We start from the raw sequence: 12225 nt of genomic DNA on the forward strand, positions 1-12225 counted from the left end.
GTCAGATAGAACTCTGTAACCCCATGCCATTGTCACACCAAGTTATCATAGCTGCTCATAGTAATTTCTTTTCTGCAACTGTTGCCTAAAAAATGTCGTAGTGAATCGTGGCCTTGAAAATGTGTATGCTGAACCAAACTGAACTGAAACCGTATACATCGATAAAATGATTATCGTCATGGTATTATTAAAATGCAATGTTACTGTCGTGGGCTTCGGATTTAAAAGTCTTGCCACGCTTCCCAAGAAGCCGTTAACAATGCTGTTCACTGTTTTGCGGTGCGTGACAAAATGTGCCTTACAATTGGGTGTGTTCCGTGGGGATTTTGTCAAATGTATTTCAGAAAGAGCTGCAGGCGTAACAATAGTTGTCTTCTTTTTTCCCCCTTTTTTATCCACTATCAGTGATAGCCACTGATGGATGCTTTGACCTCAACCTGAAATGAGAAGTTTCTGTTTAATATCATAGCAAATGCATTTCGTGCACGTTGTCTGTTGCTGTGAATCTGTCCACAACAAGTCTTACACACATAGAACAAAGTGTTTGAAGAAATGCATGTATTTTGTCGAGGGTTGTCTTGTAATCTGTAGCTGTAGAGTATAAAGGAAAGTGATCATGTTAGCGCTGTGTAAAATTGGACTATCTAGTTTCATCCCTTTGTTAATCGGCTGCTAAATGAAGGCTTGCCCATGCCAGTCAGTGTGTGTTTATGTAGTGGGAACTATAAGCACTGGTTCAGATATTACTCGTAAGCAGTTTCTGCCGCGGCCAGGAACAGCATAGTGTGCTAACCACTGCGCCACGGCTCCATGAAACAAAAGAGTATTTTTCGATTTAAAGCTTTCGTGACTGCAGGGATTCATCTTCTTGGTTCTTTCGGTAAAGTCACGTGACTTTACCGAAAGAACCAAGAAAAATAGTATCTGACAAGGCAATGACAAAACATAGAAAAATGTTTTTGTAATGACATAAAACTATTAATTAACACAATGGAACCACAGGAAATGTCCAATGGACCTCGATTAGGTTCAGTTGCCACGTGTTCACAACTACGGCGCAAAGAGGAGCAGCCTAAAAAAGTGAGAGTGTACAGGAGGCAGGCTGGACCGAGATCATTTTGAAATTCCTGACTCTTGGCCTCCCTATTGAAGGGTCTCTGGCCCGAGGGGGGCTCATAAATCTTGACAGCAGGCAGGGACGGCCTCACCCTGTCGACCCATTTCACGTCGTCCTCCAGTTACGGCGTGTAGCAACAAGACAGGAATGAGACGCGGTGTCGGACCCTCTCTGGCCAGAGGGGAGATCCTTTTGCCTCTTGTTGCTACCATGGCAGGAACTGGCATAAATAAAATAAATACATTTTACTTACAAAAAAAATATGTAAAGTTGCAAAACAAGTTCTGAGATTAGTGACAAAAATGCTTTGTCTCGATATTTTTTTGCTTCGCGTGAATTTATGGGAACTGCAAAAAAAAAACTTCCCACAAAAAAGTACATCCCGTGTCTCGTTCTGAATTAAACACACACTTTTTCCAATGTTTTTTAAAGTATATAAAAATACTCTGTGCCAGAATACGGTGGGTGGATGCCCTTTTGATCGTAAGTGGCTCAGTCCCAATTGCAATCATTATCACGAGGTCGCGCTGTTTTCAGTAATTTCGTATTTATTACCGCGTATACATGTTCAATATTTAGACCCCTAACATTAATTACTTATAAAAAAAATAGTCTTCAAAAATGGGTCTGACATGAGGTCAATGTGGCCTTTTTTGTCTCTGTTTGAACACACTACATTTATATATTTATATATACACGCAGTGCTACTTTGATTTCAAATTTGAGTATTCAGATTAAATACAAACTAATTTTTTGAGTCTTCGTGGAGCAATGTTGATAATAAAATAAAGAAACAGAGTTTAATTTATCTGTACACACACACAATAAATATGTTTTGGTCTAACGGCCTATAGAATGTTCAGATCATAAAGGTTGAAACCGTTCCAGAATTGTTTCAACAATTATTGATCTGGAAAGTCCATTGGATGATAGAATGTAAATACATTTCTATGTGGAAAGAAAAAGGTAAATTCGTATTATTTATTTATTACAGGTGAAAATATATATTCAGCGGAAGTCTACTTGAAAGTTACCTCTGACAAATAAATTAACGAATACAAAAATGTGAACCAATTGAATACACCTGAACAAAAAAATAAACAATTCATAGCTATGCACGTGTAACGCACATTGTTTCAGATTATACATCTAATTTAAATTTATATATAAATACTTTGACATGATAGTGTTCAAACGTGGCATCAACTGACACTCAAGTGTAATTGCAGCTGTCACTGTTAAGGCATCTTGTCCACGTCTGCCTTGCAGAGGGGATTTTCATACCTTGGCGCATTCCTACCGGGTGAAGCGAAGATTCTTGACTTGGCGGCATGAACGCATTGTGGCGCAGTGTCGTGTCAGAGGATCCTGCGATTTGTATTATTAATATTATCCTGCATTTTTTCTTTTTCTGCAGGGCAAGCCAGGTGCTGCCGGTGAAGACGGAATACCTGGCGTCAAAGGGAGCAAGGTAGCACAACACAGTACTCACCGCAACCACACAGAGTCAGTCGTAACAAAGTTATTACTGGGAGGCGTCAATCCAGTTCCCAAAGAAGCTTCCAAGCGCTGAGAGCGAAGCACACGCGGTACGACCTGAAAACCACGAGCTGCATAGGGTTGATATCGAAGTTGGCAAGGCATGGGGGCAAGCAGCCATGGTGGCCCGTGTTGAGCAGCCTAGGGAGCACTGGAGAGGTAACAATTGACAATAAAACAGTGCATGGCTTTCTTTAGATTACCATAACTGTGGAGAAGGAATGGGCTGCATGAGAGAAAGGGAAGGAGGCTGCCTCCTAAGCCCTCGACGTTTCCTCACCCACGTCGCCTACGCACAATATGTGACTGCACACGTGCCTACTAGGCCTAAACTCATAATTTGCAGGTTTTTTTGCCTAATAGCGTGAATGTTTGTTTCTAACAGGGAGACGCAGGACTTAATGGAAGTCCAGGAGCCAGTGGGTTGGAGGTGAGTGGTTCCAGTGGTAGTCATGGCTGAGCGAGTATGTGTTTTGCCCAAAACCTCTATGGATGAGTGACTCACACCCACGTGTTGAAATTTCACCATGGCCCTGTTTTGTTTTAACCGAAACACATTTTGGCAATTTGTTTCACCAACATTCTCCGTGGGTTGTAACTTATAGAAAAAAATCAGCTTCGAGGCTGAATGTTTCTTACCCGCATATACAAATAAAATCCATCAATCAGTGGCTTCTAATTTCGGTGAATCATTCGATTTCATTTATCCAGGGGAAATGAGAAGCTGAGTACTGTATGTTGTTTTGACTCTGGACTCAGGAGAAATTGCTCAACTAATCGTGTGGGTTTCATCTGTTGGTCCTTGTATGCTGGGAACATTTGCCAGCCAGTTGCATTCACAAGTGCTGCGAGTTTTTTTCTTCCATAAACTACTTGAAAATCGCGTGGGTATTGCCAGTAATGCAGCAAGGGTTTGTCGCCAAACTTTCAATTCAGTTAAAAATCCACTGACTTTACGCTCTGTCTTCTACTTAATCATCACCTCCACGCATTCTCTGTCTTGGCTGTGACTTTGCCATAGATTTTTTTAATACTTTTTTGCAACTTTCAGTGGCATGTTTTGCACAAGATTACTTCGATTTCCTATTTAATTCTGAAGTGATGAACTCATGTTCAGCGACTGCAGGAATTATTCTTTGGATCTTTCGGTAAAGTCATGTATAAAGATAAAATAATAAAATAAAATAAAAAAATAGCATACTATTATTTAATTTATTATTTTATCTTTATACGTGACTTTACCGAAAGAACCAAAGAATATATGTCTTTTTTAATGTCCTATTATCCACACACCTATTACCCACAAAGCGTAAGAGATCTCAGCAACGTCCCACAATCTATGTGCTACATTGTTCCTATGATCATTGCGTGGACAAGCGGAGTAGCCAGAGATGTTGGTTAAATGCATCCATTCTTTGCGGCAGCAAATCACCCAGAAGTGTCCTCACATGGAACACTATTATCCAAGCCTTTGCACGGGTAAGAGTAGTGCCTGGATTTTATGCAACATTAATCCTTTTATCTGTGTTTAGCCGTACCTGATCACATGGATAAAATGACAATAACGTGCATAACAACACAGATAATTGGATCTGCTCACATTGTAGCCCCGTGTCATATTAGATTCGGGGATTGTTATTGTAGCTCCATTTTGTGGCTGTTCTAAGCTTGCTTACAATTTCAGAATGCGCAATATTCCAGGCAGCCCCAGGCAAGTGACATTGTATACAGCTTAGCTGTAAAATTATCCGCATTGCTGTAAAGAATATAACATTTTCAACTTTCCACCCGAAGCAATGGTGGGCATTCAGTCAGAGACATACAGTAATGACCCTAAAAGGTTGCGACCTTTCACCCCACTTACCAATTGGAAGCATTTCCAAAGCAGCTCAAAATTGTCAATGTGGAAAACAACTTTGTATTGAGTGGATTGAGCAAAGTACAATGCTTGTGGTGAATGTTGGGGTATATATGAACACGTGCAAGCTAGGCATTCTCACCCTTGACTTGTTCCTCGATTGCTGAGCAAATGACTTTTTGAGATTTCCATAATTTGGCAAATTGGGGCCATTTATGAAGTGGGTGCAGTGAGTTCACATATCAGGGTCACCTCTCTTGGTAATTCTAATTTACTATAAACATTGACTCATCAGCGAAGGCAAAAAAAAAACTTATCCTGACCGACTCCCTTCTCTATTGGCATGGAGGCGTAAGAAGCTGCTTCACTACAATTAGTGAATGTATCACATGTTGGAGTGCGATTACCAGCCTGTCTAACACTGGATGCACAAAAATGAGTGCAGCCTTAACCCTGCAGAATGCAATGTGTGTCTTCGTCTCATTTCCTCTTCCCTCCGAAGAGAAGGAACTTCAACTGACTGTCTATAATGTAACAATATTGTTTATAAATGCATTTTACATATTGCCATCAGTTTGAACCAATAAATAGTTTGTTGTTGTTGCTGCAATTATCTTTTTTTTTTCTACCTACCCGCCTAACTCGTTTTATTTGTATGTAATTAATTTAGCACTGTTTTTTCGTATAGAATACGTACTTATTCCACTATTATTATTTATATATCTCTACTTCTTCTCATTCCCCTGCCTCCTAAATACCTTCATTTGGGGCGAAAATGTTGTGGTCTTCAATGGTATACATAATTTAGTGACTGCAGGAATTCATATTCTTTAGTTCTTTCGGTAAAGTCACGTAAAAAAAGAATCTATTTACTTAATTAATTAAAAACCAAAAACTCACGACGTTTCGATCGCAACACCAGCGGTCGTCATCAGGTGGCCGCTTTACCGAAAGAACCAAAGAATATATTTTTAAAGGCATTACAGGATGTGTGTGTGTATTATTTTGAACCATCGTCTCCATTTTCAACATGCACCACTCTGTTGTACTTAAAAAAATTGTGTTTTGTTTGCTGGATAAAAAAAAAACATTCCCAAAGCTGCTCTTTAAAATATAGTATTCACAACAAAATGATAAACGCAAAGGACCAGCAGTGAATTTATCAACCATTGAGATTTCCAGATCAAGCTTTTTCCAGAAAAATTATGCAAACGTCATAAGCTTTGACCAGATTTGACCTCACCATGACTCATTGTAACATCGTGGACTCCTGAACGAATCCATCTTAATAGTCTGATGTTATCGGCAAGAACTGACCCCACAAATGTTTCCAAATGGCTCTTATTAAACAGAATGTTTAAAATTGTTTCAACTCCTGGAGGATAAAATAATAAATAATGGGATGGAGACGAGTTCAGTTGAGAAAAAAGTAGTTCCTGGAAAGACGGCCGCTCGCACTGTGTGCTAAGGGTCATTTGGGAGGGCTCATTTGTGTGAAAGCGTATAATCATCCGCTACTTTGAAAAGCATCTTCACCACGGGTTAAGCTAACACCTCTTCATAATAATAATAATAATATGCTCCCCCCCCCCACCACACTTTGGGGTTTTAGCCGGCATTCGAGGAATGCAAGTGGTTGTCATCTGCTCTCTACTGTAGCCACCACACATACTTTGGTGACATGATTATCCACACACACAAAAAATCAAAGGCAGCAAACTTATTCTCCTACAAAGTTGTACGGATGAACCACGTGGTCGAGTCAGTGGAGAAGGCTGATGTTGCTCAGAAAACAATCTCCAATGCAAAAAATGTACAAGTGAAAAAATACAGATGAAATTTAGATAAGAAATATAAGAGTCTTTTTAACTGAACCAGTCGTGGGCCCTTACCCTTGATGGACCCACACTGACCAGCGTGGTGAAATGTGGTTCAACAAACCCCCATGACCTACACAACATTGGAAGTCCTTAATTCAGCAGTAAAATTGTTTTGTTTCACCTGCGCTATATTTTTTTGCAGGGGAGACCAGGATACAAAGGCGATAAGGTAAAGTCACGACTTTAGTTGCTTCATAAGTACTTTTTGCTGTTGATATTAAAAAATATATATATTTCCGTTTTATACTCTGAACAGTTATGTTGAACATACACTATGAACACAAATATAAACGGTTTTGTTTACATATTTTAAAATGTTATTTCTATGAAACTTCGCACGTACGATTAGCACGGTAGGCTACGTACGGTGCGAAAGAAGTTGAACGTACAAAATAAAACTCGTAGTCTTCACTGTGTTGTGAGTGAGCCAAATTGTGAATTTAGTTTTTTTGTGCCATTAAAAAAAGGCAACAAAATTATCCCTACAAGCAACTATTCCCTTTAAAACATTTGCACGTATATATGTTGTTTTAGTGTCCTCCTTTATTCCATTGATTCCGTGGCTACATGGGCAAGACAATTAGCGAGAGCTTGTTAAGAGCATTCTCAACTCTCGCCGACTGCAGAGTCTGTCTGTCTTGTCTTGTCGGCGTTGCTGCAACAAGACATCAACCCATCTCATGCACCGGGCAGTGTTGCGGATTTGTTCAGGGAAACACAATGACACTCCGTTGCTTTCTCGGGAACGATTCACAATCTGCACAAAGTGCCGGAACGGCGAGCTCATTTCTGCACGTTCGTACAGTGCAACTCCCAGTACAGAGCCCAGGATGCTAAGCAACAGGGCATGGTCCTGTTGTTTGCCCGTGTCAATGTGTTCGTGCACAAAGCTTAATCTGGCCCAACAAAAAAACGTGATTTTTTTGTCGTTTAATGTTCGTGACATGCCTACTAATGTTCCGCGCTTGCATAATATTGAATTGACCGTGAAATGAAACCAATACACTTGACTTCAAGTAACCATTCAGCTCTGAGTGTTCATGCCCTCTGACCTCTATGCCGCGTGTTGGAAGGTTTATTAAACATACCAGCCATCGTGATCATGTAATGTCTTTATTGACGGTGTTTAAAGATGATTTATTCTTGCCATGACTATTGATTATTTCTACGGGTAAATGCTTTCTGTATGCTGAAGAAACTGCACAAACATACTCTGTGATGTGCTTAAACAGCCCATGCATGATTAATAAATGCATCTATTGCATGGAATCTAATATCCTATCAGCATAATGAATAAAAGATGTCCAAGGAATGATTTTACTATGTTTTCAAATACAGTACGCTCAAATTAAATTGCCTTTGAATAATGTGGAGTATGTTTAACAAACACTGACTTAAAGAAACAGCCGATTCGAATTCCAGAGCATGTTTAACGTGTGCATTAAGCATACGCATTAAACATGCGTACGTTTGTATCCATGCGTGCAATAAACATACACATTAAACATACGTATGTATGTTGATTTTCTTTCCACCGTACGTAGCCAAATCGTGACTGTCGGAGGTGCGGATACTCTCATATTGAAATAATACTCCAACACCTCGAGGTCTCGGCTGTTTTGTGCGAAATTGCATTTCAGAGTGTTTACGCGTTTTCCTGCCGAAACAGCCACAAGCCAATTGCACGCTCACTCCTGGCAATTAAAAGCGATGAGGCCTAGGAATGGAAAGTTCACCGTCTTCGGAATGTCATCTCAGGGGTTAACGAGTTTACGATGGTCACCTGCACGCGGGTGATCGTTGCTAAGATTGATTGGGTGAAGCGTGACACCTGGATGGACCGGGGGGGGGGGCTGCCCCGTGTGTGTGTGCGTGTGTGCGGTTAGCACGCTGCGCTATGAACCTGGCGACCCGGGTTCGATTCCCGCTCACGGCTAACACCAGTGACGATTATCTGAACTGGTCCTGGGCCTCCCCTAGGTTGACTCAGCCTTAAATGAGTACCTGGTGCGGTGTGTAAACATCGCCACTGGGGAGACAAAGGCGGTCGGGCGTGGTGCTGGCCACCCACCCCCTTGTGTACCGTTCCGGCCTTCATAGGTGCTCGCTAACAGCACTTGCCCCTACAGTCTGTTAAGGCTATACGGGGGATCTTTGTCTTTGTCTTGTGTGCGGAGAGCAGGGTGACCGGGGAGAGTGTGGGGCCCCTGGCGACAAGGGCGACCGGGTGAGTGCCCCCCACCCCCCCCCATCGCATTGTGCAACCTTTTTTTGCGTCCGATGATCGTGTTGGTGATGACCTCGGCGCGACCTTCCTCGGAAAAAATGTGGCAAAAGCAAAGTTGATGAATAAAGGGTTTTTTTTGGTTTCTGACAGAACACAATTCTGTGTTCTAAAGATGTCCCGCAAATAAAGGTCACACGCTCAAAAAGCAATATGTTGGTAGCTTAAATTGCTCGCTTATAAAGATCCACCTCACAAACGAAGTTTTGCAAGCTTATATTTTTTCTTTATAAAGTTGACACTAACATTTACAATTATTTTCATGTTTTTACGGTGAGGTTGATTAAAAAAGTATGAATTGTATGTTAATGTTTGCTCAATGATATGTACTGCTCAATGTGCTGTGTGTATGTTGAACTTCTTTTGCACCATACATAGCCAACCGTGATAATCGGACAATGGGTTTTTAGTAATGGTTCACGACATTCTTTAGGATGGGAGACATGAACACAATTTGCCCTCATAAGTGCTGATTTTAAAGCAATTTATTAAAACTCATAATACGTTACTGAGGAGCATTATGGGTAAAAGCATATGTAAACATAACTTTCTTCTGTCTCCACATTCTTATAAAGTCCCTTGACCTATTGGCTTTATAGACCAATGTTATCCAGCAGCATTCGTTGAGACCGACAAGGTTGAAACCGCTGCGGAGTTATCTTGCTTATCAAATACTGGTGAATAATTTTGGTTTGCAAAGCCAATATGCCGATGGACTTAATTTGTTTTTTTAAAGCAGACCGTTTGGTATCTAAAACTGTTGAATTCGTATGAGGGCACAACAGATCTGCGTCTCATACACTGAAGATTAAAACCTCAAAGTGCAGTATTTACATTTCAGGCTGACATGAGCGAAACAAACCATGGTAAGAAAATTAAACTGTTGTTGATGTTATTGTTGTTGTAACAGATGCATTTCTTTGTTCTCCACTATTTACAGGGTCCAGAGGGCCCAGCTGGGCCCAGAGGGATGAGAGGTCCCCAGGTCAGTGTGTGGGGGGCTATGACGTTCTCTCCCCCGTGTCTTAGCACAATCAGCGAGGGGGGTGGGGGTCACTTTCCAGGAGTGACCGCAAAGGATTTGGTCAGAGGTTTCCTTCCTTACGTCTCGAGCCGATTCATTTCCCTCTGACAAGCGCAGTATAGCAGCAATTAATCCTGTCTCCAATTGGGGTGACACCATAGCATTAAATGCTATTATTTGCAATGGAAACCACGATTTTTTAAAATTTAATTTAATACGAAAGAATGCCGCCACAGTGTTATTGTTGGCACACCGGACTTGCAAACCAGAGGTTCGATCTCCCAGCGCCAAAGTTGAAACATTGGGGCAGTTTCCTGAATCCTCTCACCTCTGTCCAATCAGTCGTCTAAATTGTTACACCACTGTCAGTCGATCGGCAGGTCATATGTGGTGGGGTGAAATGTGCTACTCCTACTTCTTCCAAGACGTCTGGCTAGTGTGGAAGAGTAGGCCAAAATGTCATCGAGAGGGGCACTCTAGTGTCGTGGGCATGTAGTTGCAGGGCTCCATCCTTTATATTTTATTAAATAACGTTAATGTTGCAGCAGCTATGGATATTGTAATGCAGCAGACCACGTTTTTTTAAATACGTAATTATAATTCTAGATTTGAAGCTTTCGTGACTGCAAGGATTCATACTCTTAGGTTCTTTCGGTAAAGTCACGTAGGTAAAAAAATGAAAATTAATAAAAAAATATAAAAAAAATCACGACGTTTCGGAGGCAACACAAGCTTCCGTCTTCAGGTGGAACCGTCACAGCACGATTGCTTGATACAGCAATCGTGCTGATACAGCAATCGTGCTGATACAGCAATCGTGCTGTGATGGTTCCACCATGACTTTACCGAAAAAACCTAAGAGTATACATAATTATAGCCAAGATATCTTATAGATATATTGAGTATGGCTTTAGTAATACCTCTCACCTGATACATTGACCACTTTATTTTATATGTATAGATGCCCCAGGATAGACAAAAAATATTTACCATGCATTGTTAACATCTTTGTCCATTTGTGAGTGGGATAAATTTGCTAATCATTTGTGTCAGGATACTTTGATGTTGCCATTAGTGCCTGTCCCTCAGTAGCTGCCCTCTATGAAACCTGCTGTGACTGGCTGTGGAATCGAGGATAATCGGTTAAATGTGTTTTAGCGTCAAACCCATGCAATGAACTGAGCATAACAAAACTTTATCAAGAAGAAGTGGAGCTCACGATGATTGTTCACAAATGCACGTTCATAGAGTGGTGTTAGACACCGGTGGAATTTTCATCTAGTGTCGATACAATGGGAGGCTGACCGATTCCCGAGTGTGGTCAAGGGATGGCTCCCTATTGGTCAACCATATTATGCGGATGATCTGGTGATTGCTGCCCACTCTGAGAAGGAGTTGGATATGCTACTGCAGAACCTGAAGCATGCTGCTAAGAGATGGGGCCTTGTCATCAGCCCCACAAAAATAAAGCACCTTCCTGGGTTTTTTATGTCATCAAATGCTTTCCTCCCTCAGCCCCCCATGAGTGATAGGGCAGTTGTGGAAAGAGTGGAGAAGTTTCCGTGCTTGGGAAATGTGCTAATGATCAGCTCTGGTTTGGCAGCCGAGGTCTCACTCCAAATCTGTCAAGAGGCCTTATCTTTTCATCAGCTGTGTAACACTGTGTGGTAGCTACCTCGCCTGTCGCCCCAAATAGAGCTCTGGATCTTCTTTGCCACGGTTATGCCCTCCCTTCTCTATGCTTGCGAGACATGGAGCCCTATAAAGGAACATCTGCACTGGTTTTAAACATTCAGGCTAGCCTGCTTACAATCCACCCTGGATTGAACCAGACTGGATTGTGTGAGGAGCTCACAGATCCTTGAAAGATCGGGACACAATCCCATAAGTGAGCTCCTCCAGCAATCGAGACTGTGTTGGCTGAGTCATGTAGCCCGCATGCCCAGTCACCACATGGCCAAGCAGGTTTTGTTTGGCCGGATAAATGGGCACAGCATGAGCTAGAGAAGAGATGGACTGATGTGGCACCGAAGGATGTGCATCCAATTGGACTTGGAGATGACTGGCATCAGCAGTGTCAAGATCAGCCTCTGTGGAGTAGGTTCGTGAAGGACACTGCTGGGGAATTGAAGGCAGTCGCCCTCCAGCAACAATGGAGGAACGATGCTCACAACAGCGAAGCTGCAGGCGGCAAAAACGAAGAAAGTTGGCACTGTGGGGAGTACAGTTAGTGCATCTGCCAGTCATCTCAATCAGTCAACCCATGGCAGCTGGGTCTGTTCCGTGAATTCCTGCCAGCGGGTCTTCGACACTTCACGTGGCCTCAAATTTCACCTAGCTTGGCACAAGCGCCATGGTGACGTCGTCGCCACTTAGTGGTGGTTGTTGTGAGATAAATGAAGATAGAGAATGTATACATAAAAACCGATAGTCCTGGTCGATGGTTTACTCAAGATTACCAAAAAAGAGTTGAGAATACCGCACTGAAGAAATTACTATCCAGCTTAATGTCCAACAAATATG

The 12225-nt window shown here is 41.8% G+C and overlaps 1 protein-coding gene across 1 annotated transcript in view; it reads left to right on the forward strand.

Moving 5' to 3' along the window:
- Nucleotides 1-12225, forward strand: part of LOC144724991 (uncharacterized) — a 55248-nt gene that overhangs the window by 8888 nt on the left and 34135 nt on the right. Inside the window, exons 6-10 of the mRNA XM_078604383.1 lie at nucleotides 2535-2588; nucleotides 3042-3086; nucleotides 6537-6563; nucleotides 8577-8621; nucleotides 9619-9663. Coding sequence (XP_078460509.1) covers nucleotides 2535-2588; nucleotides 3042-3086; nucleotides 6537-6563; nucleotides 8577-8621; nucleotides 9619-9663 — 216 coding nt within the window. The remainder of the gene's footprint in view (nucleotides 1-2534; nucleotides 2589-3041; nucleotides 3087-6536; nucleotides 6564-8576; nucleotides 8622-9618; nucleotides 9664-12225) is intronic.

Source organism: Lampetra planeri, chromosome 2 (genome assembly GCF_965212315.1).
Source record: "Lampetra planeri chromosome 2, kcLamPlan1.2.h2, whole genome shotgun sequence".
NCBI classification, from domain to species: Eukaryota; Metazoa; Chordata; class Hyperoartia; order Petromyzontiformes; family Petromyzontidae; genus Lampetra; species Lampetra planeri.